Source organism: Crocuta crocuta, unplaced genomic scaffold (assembly GCF_008692635.1).
Source record: "Crocuta crocuta isolate KB4526 unplaced genomic scaffold, BGI_CrCroc_1.0 scaffold469, whole genome shotgun sequence".
Classification (NCBI taxonomy): domain Eukaryota; kingdom Metazoa; phylum Chordata; class Mammalia; order Carnivora; family Hyaenidae; genus Crocuta; species Crocuta crocuta.
In genome coordinates, this window is record NW_027531907.1 from 1,069,944 (window position 1) to 1,093,232 (window position 23,289).

The following is a 23,289-nucleotide window of genomic DNA, read 5'->3' on the forward strand; positions in this document are numbered from 1 at the left end:
GGGTTAGCTTCACAGTTACATGACCACAGAGAAAGTAATGTAACCAGGTCTTTGTTTCCTTACCTACAAAATGAGAAATAGTATTAGATGATCTAATCTCTGAGGTTGCTTCCAGTTCTTTCTAGATTCTACTAATTCATAGTTCCTCAGTAAAACTCAAAAAGCAGACATTGCAATTTAAAATTAAATTGTATCGATCTTTTTTCCTTTTCTTTAGTTACTAACTTTAGCAAAGTCAACCCTTCTTTAATTAAAAAAACCACTTTAGGACTATCAAAGTTCTCAGAACTATAAAGAAAGAACAGAATTTTACTCTAAATCCCTTTTCAACATTAATTTTTTAAGTGCCACTTCTTAGACATTATAGAAGAAAGATCTACTAATGGTTTAAAAATATTTGGGGTGCCGAATAGCCAAAGTAATACTGAAAAATAAAACCAAAATGGGAGGTATCACCATCCCAGACTTTAACCTCTACTACAAAGCTGTCATCATCAAGACAGTATGGTATTGGCNTAAAAAAAAAAGTTATATTAACCGAAGATAATTCTGTGTCAATAAGTGAAAAAAAACTGAGAAGACAAAAATTAAGGACATTTAAGGAGAGTCCTTAATAAAATATTGTTAATAACATATTATGTTAAATAATAAATATAATATTTTATGTTTATATTCTATTCATTTATAATTTATAGTAAATATTATGTAAAATTCTCCAAGAATAGACTGCTGGGTCTCTGTAGACCTAGACTTCTAAAAATGCATGGGTACCCTCCCTAATTCTTTGATCAATGGAAACATTAGTTCTAATATATTCTAATCAATTCCACTTTGCCCAGGGAGCCTGTGATAGATAATCCATAGCTGCCATTGCCAATATAGTCCATTTTTCCTTGCCAGTAATTTTCTTATCTCCAATCTAAAATTCAGAATACAGCAATAAAGTAGCTTTTTACAGTATATATCATGCAATAATCTACGTGATTATTACTAGGGGTATATGAATATAAAACATGCATTTAGACACTGGGCACTAATAACCAATTTTCAATGGAATGGTTTATTTAACAATTGGTTTAAAAAGTTGTACTAGTAATTCAAATTGAGGTTTGTTGTCTCTGGTCAAGTGCTCAAGTATGCTTATGTTCCACTTTTTTGTTCCTAAGAATAATGATAGCTAGATTGAAGGCTCTTTAAAGGCAGAAATAGATTGCATTTATACTTTATTGGTAACAACCACAGCATGAGGAACAGAATTGATTGTGAAGTAGGTACTCAATAAATACTTGTTTGATTTACTGATTTGCTTATGCATCTTTTTAGTGTTGACAATCAAATACATTATCAGGTTAAAAACAGAAATGAGGATATTAGTAAATCTACCAATTCATCTCTCTGTAACTGTAAATCTCAGTATGCAAAGGATGTATGTTAGATTCTTTACCTCAGCTTCAGAGGGGATTCCCTTACTTCCTGAAATTTTATTCAAATATGCTTTACATCTTCAAGGGATCCTGGGTGGCTCAGTCAGTTGAGCGTCCAATTTTGGCTCAGGTAATGATCTCATGGTTCGTGGGTTCCTGGGTTCGAGCCCCACAACAGCGCAGAGCCTGCTTCGGAATCTCTGTCTCCCTCTCTCTGCCCCTCTCCCAGTCATNAGTATATATCATGCAATAATCTACGTGATTATTACTAGGGGTATATGAATATAAAACATGCATTTAGACACTGGGCACTAATAACCAATTTTCAATGGAGTGGTTTATTTAACAATTGGTTTAAAAAGTTGTACTAGTAATTCAAATTGAGGTTTGTTGTCTCTGGTCAAGTGCTCAAGTATGCTTATGTTCCACTTTTTTGTTCCTAAGAATAATGATAGCTAGATTGAAGGCTCTTTAAAGGCAGAAATAGATTGCGTTTTATACTTTATTGGTAACAACCACAGCATGAGGAACAGAATCGATTGTGAAGTAGGTACTCAATAAATACTTGTTTGGTTTACAGGAAAAAAAAAAATTTGGGGTGCTTGGGTGGCTCAGTCGGTTAAGCAGCCGACTTCGGCTCAGGTCATGATCTTGAGGTTCATGAGTTCGAGCCCCACATTAGGCTCTATGCTGACAGCCAGAGCCTGGAGCCTGCTTCAGATTCTGTATCTTCCTCGCTCTCTGCCCCTCCCCTACTTGTGCTCTTGTCTCTGTCTCTCAAAAAATGAATATTAAAAAACTAAAAAAATTTTTTTTATGGGGATGGCAGAGCTTACCAATATCTTAAACCACATAGAACTGATTCCCAAAGCTTGCCTACACTTCTACAGAATTTTTGTATGAGAAAATGATGCCAGCATCTGAGAAAACATGGTACCTTTCCAGCTGACACGAGGCCCCAGTTTTCTGTTTTGATCTTGTTCTTCTAATGGTGTCCTATCCACTTGAATCCCAGAGTCTTCTCTACTTAAGGGCTGTTGATCATCTTCGTCTTCACTTTCTTCAGACCAGTTCTAATTAAAAAGGGAAATAGACCTACCCTTAGAGTATGTAGTGACTAGAGCTATCTAGATGAAAAAATTTAGAAAATTTCAGAAAAGCAAAAACTAAAACAAACGATACTTTTTTCTATATGTATTGAATGTTACTATTATAGCATGCAAGTATTTTTGGTGGCAAAGCCCCCAAGCTTCACAGCTTCTTAAAGGATGCTTTAAGAACATTCAACTTTTTAGTACTATTAATTCAGTGCAAAATCTTAATAAGTCTTCGATAATAAGCTACTCTGATTTAATGAAGAGTATTCTTGTTTTAGTTAAGCTGCTCTAGGGTAGAAGGAGCCATAAAAATAATATATCACTTGGCATATATTTATATTTACAATAGCAAAACTATTGCCACTTACTGGTGTGTCTACATTCGGACCAAGGTCAATTTCTTCACCTTCCATCAAGTATTTTCCCCAGTCAAAATCATCTTTCTTTTCTAAAATGTAACAGAAAAATCTCATCAGTTTTATAAAAAATATGTGGGGGGGAACCCAAACTATAGGGAAAAAGTCTAACAAAACCCAAATAAAATGCACTCAGGAAACAAAAGTTCAAAAATATCAAAACACTCAATAAATTGATATTCTAATACATTTTAAATTTTAATTTCTTTGTCTTCAAAAGTGATTTTTCTCTTTATACAATTGAAAGTAGTTAACTTACAAAGTCAGGATTTATATTTTAAATGAGGATTTGCAATTGCAATTGTATCCAAAGCAACAGAAATATTTTAGTTTCATAGATTTTCACAACTTTTTATAAAATCTCAATGTCTGGTAATAAAACCAATTTCACTTTTGTTATATATTAAAGCATTTGGTAACATACCCACTTCTTTATCTCTTGGGGTTTCCACATAATTGCTGTTTGAAGGAGAATCAGACAGACATAGAAGAAGTGACAGTATGGAATAATGTGCATCTGTCTTTAAAACAAAAAATGAATATAAAGAGGTTGGTAAGAGCTTTCAAAACTAGTTTAAGAAAAGATAACCCCATGTCAGTTGTGTCCCCAAGATTTTCCCCAGTTTGAGAAAACATGAATTATATCTAAATAAATCCTAATCTCTAAACCTTTTTGATAGTTTAAATGTGTACATATAAGGAATCTGTCAAAAATGCAATACCTGAATGCTAATGAGGAATTGTCAGAAAAGCCTAAACTGAGGGACATGCTACTAAATAACTGGCCTGTGCTCTTCAAAAACGTCAAGGTCAAGATAAAGAAAGGCTGCGGAACTATTCTAGATCAAAGGACACTGATTAGTGAACCTGAGCAAGGGGTACACTAGATTTCCTTTACTTTCTTTAAAATTTTTTAAACTTTTTAAAAACAAATTATTTTTTAAAAAGTATTTAAAAAGTTACCAATAAATACAAGTACCCCTAAATGTTAGAAGTCATAAACAGTGCTGGAAAGGAGAGAAGAGATGGGTTAAATTCAAGGAAGGTAAGTCTCTGATGCCTAAAGACCAGGTGAGCTCTTCCTATTGTATGTTCTATGCGAATCTTCCACAACTTAATGGGGTTACATCCCAATAAATCCATTTTAAGTTGAAAAGACTGTTAAGTTGAAAATGCATTTAATACACCTAGCCTACTGAACATTAGAGACTGGCCTATACTTTTTTTGTTTTGTTTGCTTTAAGTAATCTCTACAACCAACATGAAGCTTGATCTCAGGAGCCCAAGATCAAGATCCATGCTCTACTGATGGAGCCAGCTAGGCACGCCATGTCTACCCTATCTTAAACATACTCACAACACTTACATTAGCCTACAATTGGGCAAAATCATTTTACACAAAACTTATTTAATAATAAGTGCTGCGGTACCTGGGTGGCTCAATCGGTTGGGTGTCTGACTTAATCCTGGTTTAGGTCTTGATTTCGCAGTTATAAGTTCAGGAACCTGCAGTGGGCTCCATGCAGGATGTGAAGCATCATTAAAATAATAAAGTGCCCAAAATCTCATGTAATTTATTGAATACTGAACTGAAGGCAAAAACCAGATTAGTTGTATGGGTACAACCCATAAAAGTAAGTGTATGTAAGTGTACTGGTTATTTGCCCTCACCAGCACCTATCTGACTGAGAGCTGTGGCTCAGTGCCATTGTCCAGCACCACCAGTATCCTACTGCACATCACTAACCTAGGAAAAGATCAAAGTTCAAAATCTGAATTCCTAATTTTTTAAAAGTTTATTTATTTATTTATTTATTTTGAGGCAGGGAGGGGCAGGGAGAGGGAGAGGGGGAGGGGGAGAGAGGGAGAGGGAGACGGGGAGAGAGGGAGAGGGAGAGAGAGAGAGAGAAAGAGAGAGAGAGAGAATCCCAAGCAGGTTTTGCACTGTCAGCCCAGAGCCTGATGTGGGGCCTAAACTCACGAACCACAAGATCATGACCCAAGATGAAACCAAGAGTTGGATGCTTAACCAACTGACCCACCCAGGCACCCCTCAAAATATAATCTCTACTGAATGCCAATTGCTTTTGTGTCACTGTAAGTCAGGCACCATTTGTTGTACCTTATATATGTCTTCATAATGTTTTATCATAATTATAATTAAATAACTATTAAACTATGTGGGCAGTGATGATCATGTCTTGTTTATTCTGTATTCCTACCACCTAGCCTAAACTTTCCTAGGAATGCTTAGACAATACATCACTAATAAGACTGCAAAGAGCTGCCCTTTTTCTGGGGCGCCTGGGTGGCTCAGTCGGTTAAGCATCTGACTTCAGCTCAGGTCATGATCTCATGGTTCATGGGTTCGAGTTCCGAGTCGGGCTCTTGTGCTGACAGCTCACTTGGCGTTTGTAGCCTGTTTCAGATTCTGTATCTCCCTCTCTCTTTGACCCTCCCCTGCTCACACTTTCTCTCTCTCTCAGAAATAAATAAAAAACATTAAAAAAAAAAAAAAAGCTGCCCTTTATCTGATAATTTTTCACCTGCTTGGAAATGTCTTAATTCCTTTACCGAGGAAAAGAATTTTTATTCCACAGTGAAAAGTGATCTAAAATATAAATACTTGGGAAAAAACCCCATCTCTCACTATATAAACCTGTTATTTAGTAATAACTGCTAACATCAGATTTTTTTTGGTTTCTGTTTTTTTATTGTGGACTTTGTGCACCTATTGAATAAGGTAAAAGTTACCAGTGGCAGAGGAAAGAAGTGTATGCAATAAAAGGGTACACACTGAACCCTTGTGGACCTCCTTACTTTGCTAAGGATTGGAGCATTGGATCTGTTGCTGTGTAAGGATGTACAAAAGCAACTCTTGGTCATGGGAAGAGGACCTGAACGATGCCATTCCCCCACTCCTAGACCTTGTTCATTTTTTAAGTAACATCTATAAAGGAGTGTCCCCCTGAGAGGACTCATTAATTGAGTTTATCATTGAACTACAAATTAACAATTAGCACTAATGGCCAAATGTCGCTTATCAACCAACTATATATCATGCTTTGACTAAAATTACTAATTATAGTAAAGAAAAAGAAGACTGCTAAGAATGAGGACTCTGGCACTTACATTTAGAAGATATGAATATCTTACTTAACTTTAAAAATATAGGTTAACTTGTTCTTTTATGCCATGCCCTCTTTACGTAAGAGATGAAGGTACATGTCCCTAGTCTGTTTTCTGAAGCCCTGCACGGTACCTGCTACTCTGTAGAAAGTCAATGAACACATGTACATATATGATTAAAGAAGCAATCCCATGTGTTGTACTAATGTATGAGAGGGTCTTGAATTTCAAAAATTGGGATAACATATACTTCACTTTCACATTCTTTAAAACTCAAAGCTATGAAGAATTGAATTCATAGTTCCAGTGGGGTTTTAAAAGTACGTCAAAGTGTTTGCTTACTTTTCTAAGAATAATTCCAAATTCTTTTTTGCCAAATATCATTTAGAGCCTGGAGGATGGTAAATGGCCATTAAGTAACTAACTCCCATGAATACTATATAGCTCTATTTATAATAGATAGTGAAATTAGAGATTCACTTTTGACATGATTGGAGCGATGTGGTCTTCAAATCCTCTCCTCTAAAAGTAACTAAAAGCTAGACAAAATTGACAGACAACCATTTCTGTGCTCTCATTGGAGTATGGACATACAAATGCTGAGAAGAATTAATCCATGACAATGATCTCAAGGAAGAACTATGTGAGTTTGTGGCATATTTGCCTGGAGCTATTTCACTCCTCCTAGCTCTATCACAGTTGTAGTTCCACCAGGATAGACAGGAAGTGAAAACCAGCAGCTTTGCTGTTGTTGATGGAAAAATCTCACTGGAATCAAAGAGCTGTAAGTTCAAGTACTAAATGCAGTGGCAAATGAAGTGGGGAGTCAGTGGCTACTGACTGTGTGGGGCAAGCAGTCGGCTAGCAGAAGAGTTGAGGGTTTATTAGGGAAATCCCGGAGGCAAGACAGCTAAACGGGCATGCTAAACTCTTCATGACTTGGGTTGACTATATGTTGTGCTGTACACAGCAGAGACTAGAGTAGACCCAAACCACCCATACATCCTTGGCTGACGGAGCATGAATTTATGCAATGAGAAGATGAGAGACAACTAACACAAAATATAAGCCAGGCCTTAAGTATGAGTGCACTTCTCAGTCCATAAATAAATCAGATTAACACCCAAAGATCATTTAATATAATACATCATAGGTTATGAACTAAAAGTTTGTCTCCCTCAAATTTGTATGTTGAAACTCGAACCCTCAGTGTGATGGTATTTGCAGATGGGGCTCTTGGGAGTTAATTAGTTCATAAGGGTGAAGACCTGGTCCAATGGGATAAGAAAAGCTCTCTCTGCCATGTGAGGACACAGGGAGAAGGTGGCCATCGATGAGCCAGGGAGTCATAACCAGCAAATGAATCAGTCATCACCTTATTCTTTAGTCCTCTCAGACTCCAGAACCATGAGAAAATAATTTTTTTTGTTTTTTAAGCCACCCAATCTATGGAATTTTGTTATGGCAGCCTGAGCTAAGACCTCATGTTAATATAACACAAAGCCAAAAAACATAAGACTATCTGAAAAAACCAGAAAGAAAATGGACAATATCCAAAGCTTAATCATGATAAAAATTCCCAACAGGTTAAGAATAAAAAAGAATATCTTTGAACTGATAACATTTATTTATTGAAAAACCTACAATTAACATCATAATTAAGTGTTAAAACAGAAGCTTTTGCTCTAAGACTGGGAACAGGGCAAAGATGTCCATTCTATTTAGCACTGTATTGGAGCTTTTGGCCAGTGCAAAAAGCCAAAAAACACTTCACATTGGAAAGGAAGAAGCTAAACTGTTTTTGGAGATGACATGACCCTAATATAGAAAATACTAAGGAATCCAGATGACAATTACTAGAATAAATGAGTTTAGCAAGGCTAAACATACAAAAAATATAAGTGAATTAACATTTTAATATGTTAGCAATAAGCAAACTGCAAATGAAATTAAGAATACAATTCCATTCATAACACCATCAAAATAGCAAATATTCAGAATAAGTGTAAAGAAATGAGGGATCTGTACATGGAAAAATTGCTGAGAAAAAAGAAAGATGATGTGAATAAATGGAGTTCATATTCATGGATTATAAGATTTAGTATTGATAAGACCATGTAGTAGTTTCCAAAGGCTGCCATAACAAAATACCAAAAACTGCATGGCTTGAAACAAAAGGAATTGATTTTCTCTCAGTTCTGGGAGCTAGCAGTCCAAGATCAAGCTATCAGCAAAGCTAGGCTCAATCTGAATGCTTGAGAGAAGAATCCTTCCATGGATAGGACTTGGGACATATGTTTTATGGGAACACAATTCAACCAACAATGGCACTACTTCCTAATATGATCTACTGATTCAACACAAACCCTGTAAAATCCCAGAAGGCTTTCTGCAGAAATTTAGCGGGTCCTTAACAATAGCACTGCTAGGAATTTACCCAAGGGATATAGGAGTGCCGATGCATAGGGGCACATGTATCCCAATGTTCATAGCAGCACTCTCAACAACAGCCAAATCATGGAAAGAGCCTAAGTGTCCATCAACGGACGAATGGATCAGGAAGATCAGGAAGATGTGGTTTATTTATACAATGGAATACTATATGTCAATGAAAAAGAATGAAATCTAGCCATTTGTAGCAACATGGATGGAACTCGAGGGTGTTATGTCAGCAGAGAAGGACAGATACCATATGTTTTCATTTATAAGTGTAAGAGGAGAAACTTAACAGAGGACCATGAGGGAGGAGAGGGGGAAAAAATTGTTGGGGAGAGGGAAGCAGGCAAACCATGGGAGACTCTTGAATACTGAGAACAAACTGGGGACTGACGGGGGTCGGGGAGAGGGGTAGGGGGGTGATGGGCATTGAGGAGGGCTCCTGTTGGGATGAGCACTGGGTGTTATATGGAAACCAACTTGGGGCACCTGGTTGGCTCAAGTTGGTTAAGCGTCCAACTTCAGCTCAGGTCATGATCTCACAGTTTGTGGGTTCAAGCCCCACATCAGGTTCTGTGCTGACAGCTAGCTCAGAGCCTGGAGCCTGCTTCAGATTCTGTATCTCCCTCTCTCTCTGACCCTTCACTGCTCATGCTGTCTCTCTCTCTCTCTCTCAGAAATAAATAAAACATTAAAAACAAAACAAAAAGGAAACCAACTTGACAATAAACTATAAAAGAAAAAAAAAAAGAAATTCAGCTGGTCCTGAAATGTGCATGGAAATTCAAAGGGTCGAGAATATACAAAACAGTTTTGAAAAAGAAGAAAGTTGTAATGCTTATATTACCTGCTTCTAAAACCCCTATAAAGCTACAGTAATAAACACAGTATGGTATTTGTGTAAGGATAGGCATATAAATTAATGAAACAATTGAGTCTAGAAATAAATCCTTACATTTATGTTCAATTTGTTTTTGACAAAGTTGCCAAGACAATTCAATAGGTAAAGAATAGTCTTTTCAACAAATGGTGATGGAACAATTGAATATCAAAGATTAAAAAAAAAAACTTTAACTTAGATCCTTTCCTCACAACATATACAACCATTAACTCATAATGGATTATAAATTGAAACGTAAGTGCTTAACCTGCTAGAAGAAAACATAAAAGAAAAGCCTTTGGGCAAAGAGTTCTTAGATATGACACCAAAAGCACAAATCGTAAAAGAAAGAAATAGATAAAATGAATTTCATTAAAATGAAAAACTTTTAAACTTCAAAAAACCCCCACCACTAATAAAATGGAAAGACAAGCTAGGGACTAGAGTATTTGTAAACCATTTTTCTGAAGAACTTGTGTAAGAAATAATAACTCAGTAAGAAGACAAGTAATCAAATTTAAAAACAGGGAAAGACGTGTTGTATGAAAGGAGAGAAGGTTAGCACTCCCCTTGACAAGGATGGAAGAGGCGCTTGGGCCTGACAACACGCATACGGTCAAGGCTTGCCACCTACTTCGTGGCATCTAACCAACGTTTTTGAATGGATCAAGAAGATGTGGTTTATCTACACAATGGAATACTACATGGCAAAGAAAGAATGAAATCTAGCCATGTGTAGCAACATGGATGGAACTCAAGGGTGTTATACTGAGTGAAGTAAGTCAGGCAGAGGAGGACAGATACCACATGTTTGAACGTATAAGAGGATTAGGAGGAACTTAACGGAGGACCATGGGGGAGAAGGGGAAAATAGTGGGGGAGAGGGAGGGAGGCAAACCATGAGAGACTCTTGAATGCTGAGAACTGAGGGCTGATGGGGCTGTGGGGAGGGGAAGGGGGATTATGGGCATGGAGGAGGGCACTTGTGGGGATGAACACTGGGTGTTATATGGAAACCAACTTGACAATAAACCACTAAAAAAAAAACCGGGAAAAGACTTTAACAGACATTACCGAAGACATATTAATGGCTAAAAAGCACATTAAAAAATGCTCTACCTTTAGTTATTAGGGAAATGTAAATCAAAACCATAATGATGTATTACTACATACTTTCTACAATGTCTATAATATAAAAGATAGATAAAAACAAGTGTTGGCAAGGATGTGGAGAAACTGGAACCCTTATACATTGCTTACAGGAATATAAAATGATACAGCCACTTTGGGAAATAATGCTTACCATATAAACCAGCAATTCACTCTCAGACATCTGTCCAAAAAGAGTGAAGACTTATGTCCACACATAGCTTCTACAAGAATGTTCATAGTAATTAATTATTCATGCTAACTCAAAACTGGCAACAATCCAAATGTTATCCACTGGTGAATAAAATGTGGCTTATCCATACAATGAATACTATTTAGCAATTAAACAGAATATGGACACATACTACAACACGGATGACACTCCAAAACCGTATGAAAGAAGCACATAAAATTATATATTATGTGAGCTCATTTATACGAAATGTCCAGGAAAGGCAATTTTAAAAATAGAGCAGGGGTGCCTGGATGGCTCAGTCGCTTAAGTGTCTGACTTCAGCTCAGGTCATGATCTCATGGTTTGTGGGTTCGAGCCCCACGTTGCTCTCTGTGCTGACAGCTCGGAGCCTGGAGCCTGCTTCGGATTCTGTGCCTCCCTCCCTCTCTTTGTCACCCCCCCACTTATCTCTATCTCTCAAAAATAAATGAATGTAAAAAATTAAAAAAAAATAGAGCAAACAGATTAGCAGGTGTCTGGGGTTGGGGTGGGAGCAGGTACTGACTGCAAATGAGTTTGAGGGAAACTTTTGGGGTAATGGAAATGTTCTAAAACTGGTTTGTGGTTACAGAACTACATATTTACTGAAACTGGTGAAATGCACATTCACAGTGCATAGATTTTATGGTATGTTAAATTATATACTGATAAAGTTAAAAAAAAAAAGTATGAAGTTCAGAAATTAAGATTGTGAGTAGGGCGACCCTGGGCTTTCCTACTCCCTCAAACACAAGTGTATTGAGATCAGATCACTTGGAACACCTAGGAAATTGATCTGCAGAGTGGCAGAAGGATCTCCATGGCTGGAGAGAGACAGAAAGGCAGGTGCAAGGTATTTGGAAGTGAACTGGGGGAGACAAAAATGGTGGTGCCATGGAGGGAAGGGAACGCTATCTGTGGAGAGACAAAAGGGCAAGAAAAAGAGAGAGGATGAGAGAGTGTGGCACTGGTTTGCACAGGAGGAAAACCTCAGGCCAGGGAGCAAGAAGTACTGAGTGTCGTAGGTTTCCGGGTTTTTTTTAATTTTTTGCTTGTTTGTTTGTTTGTTGTTGTTTTTTTTTTGCAAACAGTGTTTGGAGCTCAAAATCTGAGGTTTTGGAAGTGTGCAATGTTCTCCAGAGTGGGCTGTGATGTGCACTTCTGGAGAGAAGGATGTTGCTGCCCTGGAGTGCATAACGTGGTGGAGGGATCTCCCGGGCATACTGATAGAGAACATTCCCCTTCCTCGAGTATTTCTGGAAGAAGGTATATTGCCCCCCCAAAGACAAAAGACCCTGCAGGCACCAGCAAAAGGACTTAAATCAGCAGGGGAAAGAGGTGCACCCAGAGAGAATATAACCTTTGCTGCTTTTAGCAGTGCTACACCATAGATTCTGCACACTGCACTGGCCTGGGATTGTTTCTCAGGGACAAACGACTTTAGGCACAGAATGGAAGGGCACTACTACAGAGGAGGGGGTGAGTCAGCATGGTTGCATATCCTTTAAGACTTCAAGTTTTGAATCCCAGCTGCACAAGTTTGGAATCCTAAACAAAAATCACAGGAGAGCTGTGGCGCAGAGCAAGCTGACTGCCCTCACTGTTCTGTGAGGGCTGTCTGAACAGTGTGGGGTGTGCAACCTTCTATCCAGCGATGAGAGATTGGGGTGGTGTCATTTTCCCCCCACACCAACACAGCAGGACTTCGGAGAGCACTACAGCAGCCTCCAGTGGAGGCGGGCCCTACCTACACCAAACCTTGCCCCCTCTGTGCCTGGCAACTGCTTATTTACTCAGGCAAGACTAACTCTGAACCAAGGCAGTGGGCCTCTCCTCTAGAAGACCAGCATAGCCAGCACCCTGCATGTACCAAGTGTATTGAAAACTGAGTGCTTCAAAATGACAACTACAGTTCTGGTGGAAACCAGTCCAGTCTTTTTTTTTTTTTTTTTTTTTTTTTTAANCCCCCCCGTTCCTCAGTTAAGTTCCTCCTAATCCTCCTATATGTGCAAACATATGATATTTGTCCTTCTCTGGGAAACCAGGCCAGTCTTAAATATTTATCCTTCTTCTTTTTATGTTTTGGAATCAGGGTCATAGTTTCTTGTTTGCTTTTTTTTCATTTCCTTTTCTCTCTCTCTTTTTTTCTTTTTCAACATTACTTTGGCTATTCGGGGTCCTTTGTGGTTCCATACAAATTTTAGGATTGTTTGTTCTAGTTCTGTGAAGAACACTGGTATTATTTTGATAGGAAATGCATTGAATGTGTAGATGGTGTTGGGGTAGTATAGACATTTTAACAATACAGTATGTGTTCTTCCAATACATGGGCATTAAATGTTTTTTCATTTCTTTGAGTCTTCTTCAGTTTCTTTCAGAAATGTTCCATAGGTTTCAGCTTGTTGATCTTTTACCTCTTTGGTTAGGTTTATTCCTAGTATCTTACGGTTTTTGGTGCAGTTGTAAATGGGTATGTTATAAATGGAATACACAAAAAAATAAGTGCAAGATGGATGAAAGACCTAAATGTAAGACAGGAAACTATCAAAATCTTATAGGACAATATAGGCAGCAACCTCTTTGCCCTCAACTATGGCAACTTCTTACTAGACATGTCTCTGAAACAAGCAAAAATGAACTATTGGGGACCTTATCAAGATAAAAAGCTTTTGCACAGTGAAGGAAACAATCAACAAAACTGAAAGGCAATCAACAGAAAGCGAGAAGATATTTGCAAGTGACCTATTGGATAAAGGTTAGTATATAAAATCCATAAAGGAACTTATCAAATTCAATATTCAAGAAACAAATAATCCTGTGAAGAAATGGGCAGAGACATGAATAAATAACTTTTCCAAAGAAGACATCCAGGTGGCTAACAAACACACGAAAAGATGCTCAGCATCACTCATCAGGGAAATACAAATCAAAACCACCATGAAAAGGCACAAATCAAAAACCCTCACAAATCAAAACTTCACACCTGTCAGAATGGCTAAAATCAACAACACAAGAACAACAGATATCGGCGAGGATGTGGAGAAAGGGGAATCCTTCTGCACTGCTGGTAGGAATGCAAACTGGTTCTAGCCACTCTAGAAAACAGTATGGAGGTTCCTCAAACAATTAAACATAGAACAACCCTACAACCCAGCAATTACACTACTAGATATTTATTCAAAGGATACAAAAATGCTGATTTGAAGGGGCACATGGACCCCAATGTTTACAGCATTGCTATCTACAATAGCCAAATTATGGAAAGGGCCCAAATATCCATCGACTGATGACTGGATACTGATGATGTGGTATATACATACAATGGAATATTACTCAGCGATCAAAAAGAATGAAATCTTGTCAACTGCAACAACATGGATGAAACTAGAGGGTACTATGTTAAGCAAAATAAGTCAGTCAGAGAAAGACATATGATTTCACTCATGTGGAATTTAAGAAACAAAAGATTAACATAGGGTAAGGGAAGCAAAAATAAGATAAAAACAGAAAGGGAGGCAAACCATAAGAGACTCTTAATTACAGGNCCCACATCCATCAGTCCTCAGTTTTTGTCAGCATTCAAGAGTCTTTCATGGTTTGCCTCTCTCCCTTTCCCCCATTTCCCCCCTTCTTCTCCCCCCCGTTCCTCAGTTAAGTTCCTCCTAATCCTCCTATATGTGCAAACATATGATATTTGTCCTTCTCTGGGAAACCAGGCCAGTCTTAAATATTTATCCTTCTTCTTTTTATGTTTTGGAATCAGGGTCATAGTTTCTTGTTTGCTTTTTTTTCATTTCCTTTTCTCTCTCTCTTTTTTTCTTTTTCAACATTACTTTGGCTATTCGGGGTCCTTTGTGGTTCCATACAAATTTTAGGATTGTTTGTTCTAGTTCTGTGAAGAACACTGGTATTATTTTGATAGGAAATGCATTGAATGTGTAGATGGTGTTGGGGTAGTATAGACATTTTAACAATACAGTATGTGTTCTTCCAATACATGGGCATTAAATGTTTTTTCATTTCTTTGAGTCTTCTTCAGTTTCTTTCAGAAATGTTCCATAGGTTTCAGCTTGTTGATCTTTTACCTCTTTGGTTAGGTTTATTCCTAGTATCTTACGGTTTTTGGTGCAGTTGTAAATGGGTATGTTATAAATGGAATACACAAAAAAATAAGTGCAAGATGGATGAAAGACCTAAATGTAAGACAGGAAACTATCAAAATCTTATAGGACAATATAGGCAGCAACCTCTTTGCCCTCAACTATGGCAACTTCTTACTAGACATGTCTCTGAAACAAGCAAAAATGAACTATTGGGGACCTTATCAAGATAAAAAGCTTTTGCACAGTGAAGGAAACAATCAACAAAACTGAAAGGCAATCAACAGAAAGCGAGAAGATATTTGCAAGTGACCTATTGGATAAAGGTTAGTATATAAAATCCATAAAGGAACTTATCAAATTCAATATTCAAGAAACAAATAATCCTGTGAAGAAATGGGCAGAGACATGAATAAATAACTTTTCCAAAGAAGACATCCAGGTGGCTAACAAACACACGAAAAGATGCTCAGCATCACTCATCAGGGAAATACAAATCAAAACCACCATGAAAAGGCACAAATCAAAAACCCTCACAAATCAAAACTTCACACCTGTCAGAATGGCTAAAATCAACAACACAAGAACAACAGATATCGGCGAGGATGTGGAGAAAGGGGAATCCTTCTGCACTGCTGGTAGGAATGCAAACTGGTTCTAGCCACTCTAGAAAACAGTATGGAGGTTCCTCAAACAATTAAACATAGAACAACCCTACAACCCAGCAATTACACTACTAGATATTTATTCAAAGGATACAAAAATGCTGATTTGAAGGGGCACATGGACCCCAATGTTTACAGCATTGCTATCTACAATAGCCAAATTATGGAAAGGGCCCAAATATCCATCGACTGATGACTGGATACTGATGATGTGGTATATACATACAATGGAATATTACTCAGCGATCAAAAAGAATGAAATCTTGTCAACTGCAACAACATGGATGAAACTAGAGGGTACTATGTTAAGCAAAATAAGTCAGTCAGAGAAAGACATATGATTTCACTCATGTGGAATTTAAGAAACAAAAGATTAACATAGGGTAAGGGAAGCAAAAATAAGATAAAAACAGAAAGGGAGGCAAACCATAAGAGACTCTTAATTACAGGGAACAAATTGAGGGTTGCTGGAGGGGCGATGGGTGGGGAGGGGCGATGGGTGGGGGGAATGGGCTAAAGAGGTGATGGGCATTAAGGAGAACACCTGTTGGGATGAACACTGGATGTTACATATAAGAGATGAATCTCTGGGTTTTACTCCTGAAGCCAATACTGCACAGGAAGTTAACTATCTTGAATTTAAACAAATAAAAATTTTTTAAAAGTATGAAGTTATTGCTATAGGAGAATAAGCTTAGGAATTCCCTGAGCTTGCACCAATGGGTTAACAAGGCTTAGGATGAAAGCATCCAAGATTAGATAAACAGGGTGAAAGTGCCCCCAGTATAGAACAGAGGCATACGAATCGGAAGCCACAGGATGAAAGCATCCAAAATTAGGTAATCAGGGCAGAAGCGCCCCAATATCGTACAAAAGCAGAAAGCTGCTTTCATAGGAGGGAAGGACCAGAATAGGTAAATAGGTAAACAAGGCTATAGACTGCAAGAGTGAAGTTGCCTGGAGGGGAGGGAGCTAATTAGCAAAAGAAAAGTGCCTTGTTGACCCTGAGGTAGCATGCTCTATTTCTCTTATCCCCTAGACTAGCTAAAATAAACAGATGTGACACCTCACGCCTGCCATAAACAGCCATCTGCCCAGTGCAGGGATTTTGTTTTGTATTGACCCAAACCCCTAACACCGAATATCTTCAAAACCCCCTTTTCTCTCACACAGGAGTTAACGTTCACAGTTTCATTGTCTCTTTGTGCATGCCCATCACACTTGTAAGCCTTCTGATCCTAATAAAAATGGGGCAAGGACCCTTACTCATGGCTCTTGTCTCCTCCTGGACATTAGCCTCTCTTGCATTTTAATTCTGCATCTGCTCTCTTGCTGGACAAGAGAGAACTCCAGAGTCTAAGACACTGCTATACTGCAAAAGGTGTATAGAAGATGCCACAGCAAGGGGGAAAATGACAACCAATTCTGCATGTAGGTGCTGCAAGAGTGGAGGATAGGGAGAGGATAGGATTCTACGGATTTCTTTCTTCTACGCATATTTATTGCCTACTCTGTTCCATGTGCCTGAAAATAAATCAGATACAGAAACCTAAACTTGTAAAACTCACATATTAAAGGGGGAAATACAAAAGAAACAATAATGAACATAATAACATACGAAATACAGATTATCAATAGAGACAACTCTTGGATTTAATATTAAAGGATGAGATTTCTCAAACAGGAGAGTAGGGTAAGGGCAGTTCAAGTACAGGACACAGGACGTGCCACAGCAGAGCAAAGGAATGTGGTTCCCCTGTGCTCGGGAATGTACAGAAAAATCACCAGATATGGCAAAGGAAAAGTCAAAGTAGGAATCAGAAGTGACACTCGGTTTTATTTAATTATTCTGTACAACATAGGTATTTTCATTGGTTCAAATGAGACTGAGATTAAGGCATTTGTCTTGCCTGAATATGGTCTTTATGGAACTAACAGGGACTGGCATGCAGTAAGTATTCTAATAATGCTTGCCACTATTTTTTTTTTATTAGTACTATGTTGTCATAAGGTCTAAATTATTAAATTCTATAGTCTACCCAGGAAGTTGTATAAATAAACCAAGAAAACTTTTGCCTCCTTCTCTTTCAAAATGGTCCTTTCAGAAACAATATGCACAAGTGTTTCTAACCCTCAGGGCATAGATTCAAGCACTGTAATCTTTTTTTTTTTTTTTTTCCAGAAACAGGTTTATAGCCTTTCCTTAAACTGATAGACAGTTTGAAAAATTGTTTAAAGCTCTCTTCCTTAAAAAGAAGGAAGCTCTCTTGCTTACTACTTCCCACAATGGAGACAAAGGGAAAATCTAACAATTACAGAATACCTCACAGAAATTATTGTGAAGATGAGTTACTATATATGCACAATGAAGGGTTTACTCAGGAAGCCTGAGTTGCCCAAACTCTGAATATCTCAAAGGTCTCAGGATAACGGGCCCTTGACTAGCTTCTGACAAATAACCTCTGAGCCCTTGGACTATCCTTCTGAGAAGAGTTTCTGTATGCCAGAGACTTCTGACCATGCAGCATCAGTTTGACTAGTTATGCTAACAATGTGACTTACAGTTAATGTATTTTCTTATGCCTAAGGTCCTTGGTTTGACCTCTGGGGGGCTGGAGATTGAGGATCTAAGGTCAGCCACATGTGCACTGCACATCCACGTGACTGACCCCCAACAAAAATGCTAGATACCAAGGCTCAGAGAAGCTTCCTTTGTTTGCAACACCTTTGCATGTGTTGTCATACATTATCACTGGGAGAACTAAGTGCATCCTCATACAACTCTACTGGGAAGGCATACCTGGAAGCTTATTCCTGGTTTCTTCTGGACTTTATCCTATGTATCTTTTTCCTTTTCTCACTTTAAATCTGTATCCTCTTACTGTAATAAACCACAACAGTGGGAATAACAGTGTCTTTAAAGTTTTGTGAATCCTTCTAGTGAATCATCAATTTTAAGGGTGATCTTACGAACTCAAAATTGAATATGAATGTACTGAGGAGAGCACCTGGCATCTAGTAAGCATTACATAGGTAGTTATTATTACCAAGTGCTGAAAAGCCATTTAAAATTTTAAGACAGCCAGACAGTGTTTCCTATTTGTGCCAATATCTGATCTCAATCTCCATAGTAGGTTGGGCTAAGAAGATTAAACAAGAACATGCTTCTTCCTGGATCACAAGCTTGAGGTACAGTGGGTTTGATGACAGTGATTAAGTCAATTTCTAGATGATTCTGCTCTAATTAGCAGATAATTGTATGACAGAATGAATGTTTTAACAGAAACAAGTTGATAACAGATTAGAAACAGTAAAATAATAGATATCTCAAAATACAACACATACTTTTACTTCCTTTATGCTCAGAAGTGATGTATTTAGAAATTCATCAGTTAATCTCTTCCAACTAGCAGCTTTGCTGAGATCAGAATGAATGATGAATTTTTCATAAATTCTAAAATATATTTAAAAACAAAATGATAGTTATAAACTTACATTAACAGAAAGATCTATAAGAAAATATATATATTTCTGAATACGTACATATATACATATATATGAAAGTAACTTACCCTTCTATTGTTTTTTCTACTTTGTGGCTGTTAACATCCAAGAAATGATGAAATCTAAAAGATAAAATGCAATTCTTTTTTTTTTTAATTTTTTTTTAAATGTTTTTATTTATTTCTAGGAGAGAGAGAGACAGCGTGAGCAGGGGAGGGTCAGAGAGAGAGGGAGTCACAGACTGAAACAGGCTCCAGGCTCTGAGCTGGCAGTCAGCACAGAGCCTGACGCGGGGCTCGAACCCATGAACCGTGAGATCATGACCTAAGCAAAAGTCAGACGCTTAACCGACTAAACCACCCAGGCGCCCCGATAAAATGCAATTCTTATGCGGGGCTCGAACCCACGAACTGTGAGATCATGACCTAAGCGAAAGTCGGACACTTAACCGACTAAGCCACCCAGGCGCCCCGATAAAATGCAATTCTTATGTGAATCTTGTCATATAGCTAAGTAGACCAGTGTTAGAGCCCTCCATATCCCCATACTTATCCTATATTCAGCAATATATTTCTAGGAGTGCACCTCTCTCCTTGTATCACCTCTACTATCAAGGCAAATAGCCACTGCATCTCAGAAACTGCTCAAGCACAGGTCATCCTTAGCCTTCTTTGTCCTCTGATTTGTCTTCCCATATGTCTTATGTCTAAGTCCAGTATAGTACACTCTATAGCAGGGGTTCCTAACCTTTTTATGCCATAGTGAAACCTAGTGAAGCTTAGGGATCTCTTCTCAGAATAATGTTTAAAATTTTTTTTTAATGTTTATTTATTCCTGAGAGAGAGAGAGAGAAGAGGGAGAGAGAGAGAAGAGAGAGAGCAGGAGCAGGGGAGGGTTGGGGGAGGGGGGGAGCGGAAGACACAGAATTTGAAGCTGCGTCCAGGCTCTGAGCTGTCAGCACAAAGCCCGGCAAGGGACTCAAACTCACAAACTGCGAGATCATGGCCTGAGCCAAAGTCAGATGCTTAACCGACTCAGCCACCCAGGTGCCCATGAAATAAAATATAAAAAAACCCAAGCCTACTGAAATATAGTTGTGAAATATTTTTTAAAATCTGTGATACAATAAGAGATATAATAATTTATTAAAGATTTAAATAAGATATAATAATTTATTAAAGCATTAAATAATAAGATCCAGCAGTGGATCCACAACTATCAGTAAAGTTAACAGCTGGAAATATCTGCCACAACTTTATGATATGAACTATGTGATTTCTACCTGTGACACAGTCCTAGGTAAATTATTATTGCTTGTTGCTCTTATTTGTAATTTGGGAAAATGCTACTTTTTAGTTAGAGGTTAGTGTCGTTTTTTCTTGTCCAAATTCACAACACCTGAATTCTACAGGCTCTCAGGCAAAAAATTCCAATTCTACATCATATGTAGACCTTTTGTCTCTGTCTTCCTTTAGGATAGAGGCTATATTTCACTTATCTCTGAATTTCTAGGGCCTAGAACATGGCCACAATTAAAAAAAGAAAAAAAAAGCAAACATGGGTGGCTCAGTCAGTTAAGTATCCAACTTGGGCTCAGGTCATCTCGCAGTTCATGAGTTTGAGCACTGCATGGGGCTTTCTGCTGTCAGCCCAGAGCCCACTTCGGATCCTCCATTCCCGTCTCTCTCTGCCTCTCCCCCACTCATTCTCTCTCTTTCTCTCTCTCAAAAAATAAATAAACAAACCAACAAACCAAAAAAAAGCAAACATGTTCTTTTTTCTGATGGATTAAAGCATCATATAGCTCACTGAACTCTTGTTTTCTATTTTTTAGTATCAAAGACTACAATCTGTATTTAAAAGAAATAATTTACACTACTAAAAAATATATCTAATTCTATCCCAGTAAATGGTTGAATAGAACACCCCTTTATCATTCAGTTTTTCAATGTGTCAAAGGAGACAGTAACTTCTAATATCTCTCCTAAGTCAAATGATACCCAGCTACCTACTGCCATTGACATATAACTAATAGAGGAATTATTTGGGATACAGCACTTAAAATTTCTGTCTTATATGACATATTCAGTCACTGTTATGTTTGTAAGTTACGCTTGAGAATTGAACTTAGTATTTCAGAAACTTGGCAGGCTTTTAGACTCATTGTTTTAATTATAAACCAAGTAGGCACTGAATGTATGATTGTTAAGGTTGATGATCAAGAATACAGAAACTGAAAAACTATTTCTATTGAAATTAAATAGGCAAGTATTAACAGATGGACATTCTTTTAGTAATAATTATATTACAGGTAATAATCATAACAGTACTGTCTAATTTACACCTTCTATAAATAAAAATAGGAGCTCTGACTTCATAAATCTGGAAAAATTACATAAGAAACTGTTAGAAATTGTATCATATGGTGGCTTAGTGTACTATGTGCCAGGAACTGTTCCAAATGTTGGGGTAAGAAATGAACAAAACAAACCATTATCCCTACCCTCATAGAACTTACATTTAGCTGGAGGTAGGGGTGGAGGAGACAAACAGTAAACGACATGAGTTATTCAACGTACTACGCTGTGCATTTTGGGAAAAGAAAAAAAAAACAAGGGAGAAGAGATCTGGAGTGGTTCGAAAAGGGGTAGGAAGTCAGTAAGAATACGGTTATGGCCATTATTTTCCTCTAAAACTTCCTTTACCTACTCATTCAAAAACTGTTTTATGTGCAGTGTACCGCGCTAAGTGGAACAAGAACATGACAGACACAAACTCGTTCTCCAGAAGCGCGCTTCTGAGGGTAAGACTGACCCACAACAACCCCAAATCCACTGTTTCAGTATGCATGTGTCATACGCGACAGGGATCCAGAAGACACTAGAGCACCAAGCTGCTGAAGCAGCAGGGCGTACGACGGTCGGGAAACCGGGCCCCGCGCCCCGGAATACCCTTGACCCCTTCCTGTTCCCAGCCGAAGCCCCGGAGCCGCACCCCAGACCTGAAGTTGGACCATGCAAAGTGCAGGGCGAGCTGGAAGTTGGGGTCCGCCTCATCCTGAAGGCCAGCCACATGGCGAACCAGCTCGCGAACGTCGCGCTCCTGCTGCGGGTCGAGTTGGCTCCAAGACGGCACCGGCCGGAACATCCTGCTCTAATTTCCACAGCGACGCCCTTCCTTTAGTCTGTTCCTGCTCTCGCGAGAGTTCATGCTCCTACCGCTTTGCTCCTCAAAGAGGTTCAGGCCGGCTGTCGCGAGAGTTCGAATTCTAGTTCCTGCAACGTTGCTTTGGTGCCGATCCTTGTAGGACGTTCCAGCCTGCGCTCCTTGAGTGCGTTTAGGAGCGTCCTCAAAGAAATAGCCGTTATTGTTAATCAAATTAACAATAATCTCAGGCTAACCTTGGTTGGTGGTTTAATTTATGATGTTTGAAGAGCAGCCATTAGTTCTTATTCAGTGTATCTATTTGCACCTGGCTTTTCAGGTATCATGACCAGTTAACTGTCTATCCAAGCTTCAGTTTCTCCTTCTAGAGGTGATCTCTAATGATTTCTCAGTTTCTCTCTGTCTACACAGGTCGCACTACATGGTCCACACTACAGCAAGTGTCAGCAAAGTGGGTTGTCTGGCAGAGGCAGACAGGCTGAGCACTGCTCCTCCTGCTCTCACTGTCTTGTGATTGGGAGCTGCCAAAGGACTTTATAATTCCTTTGACCAAAGATGGAGTATTGTCTTTATTGTTCGTAATTAAAACTGTACCTGTGAACTGTTTCTGTTCATTTTTTAAGATGTTTTTTATTTATTTGTGAGAGAGAGAGGGAGGAGAAGGAGCAGAGAGAGAGGGAAACAGAATCTGAGCTGTCAGCACAGAGCCTGATATGCCGCTGGAATCCCCAAACTGTGAGAACATGACCTGAGTGAAATCTGAAGCTCAACTGACTGAGCCACCCAGACTCCCTGAACTGTTTCTGTTCATCCAAAAACCTGTATCATAGACTTTATTTTTTTCTTTTAGGGATCTGCTAGGTTTTCATGTGGTTTATTAGGTTACTTTACTGTAGCAATAGATAGCTGATACACCACTGTCAGTCCGTGTGGGCTATTGTAACAAAATACCACAGATTGGGTAGCTTGTAAACAACAGAAATTTATTTCTCACAGTTCTGAAGGCTGGAATTAAAAATGAATGTGCCAGCATGGGGTTGGGTGGGGGTGTCCTCACATGGTAAAAGGAGGAAGGGAGCTCACTAGGGTCTTTTTCATAAGGGCAATAAT

The 23,289-nt window shown here is 38.4% G+C and overlaps 1 protein-coding gene and 1 non-coding gene across 3 annotated transcripts in view; one reads left to right on the top strand and one right to left on the bottom strand.

Annotated features, from left to right (window-relative positions):
* The window catches only part of TUBGCP5 (tubulin gamma complex component 5), a 57,826-nt gene extending 35,665 nt beyond the window's left edge, over positions 1-22,161 (bottom strand). Inside the window, exons 1-6 of one of the 2 annotated variants that reach the window (XM_077774610.1) lie at positions 22,016-22,161; positions 19,083-19,136; positions 18,856-18,964; positions 3,362-3,458; positions 2,890-2,969; positions 2,362-2,497 (exon numbers count right to left, since the gene is read on the bottom strand). In XM_077774610.1, coding sequence (XP_077630736.1) covers positions 2,362-2,497; positions 2,890-2,969; positions 3,362-3,458; positions 18,856-18,964; positions 19,083-19,136; positions 22,016-22,161 — 622 coding nt within the window. Of the gene's footprint in view, positions 1-2,361; positions 2,498-2,889; positions 2,970-3,361; positions 3,459-18,855; positions 18,965-19,082; positions 19,137-22,015 lie in introns of those variants that run through there. The other variant, XM_077774611.1, reaches the window with a different exon arrangement.
* Positions 9,918-10,042, top strand: LOC144240313 (U6atac minor spliceosomal RNA). Its single transcript, XR_013337677.1, has one exon. It is a non-coding gene; the product is annotated as a U6atac minor spliceosomal RNA (small nuclear RNA).
* Positions 22,162-23,289: the final 1,128 nt, after the last annotated feature.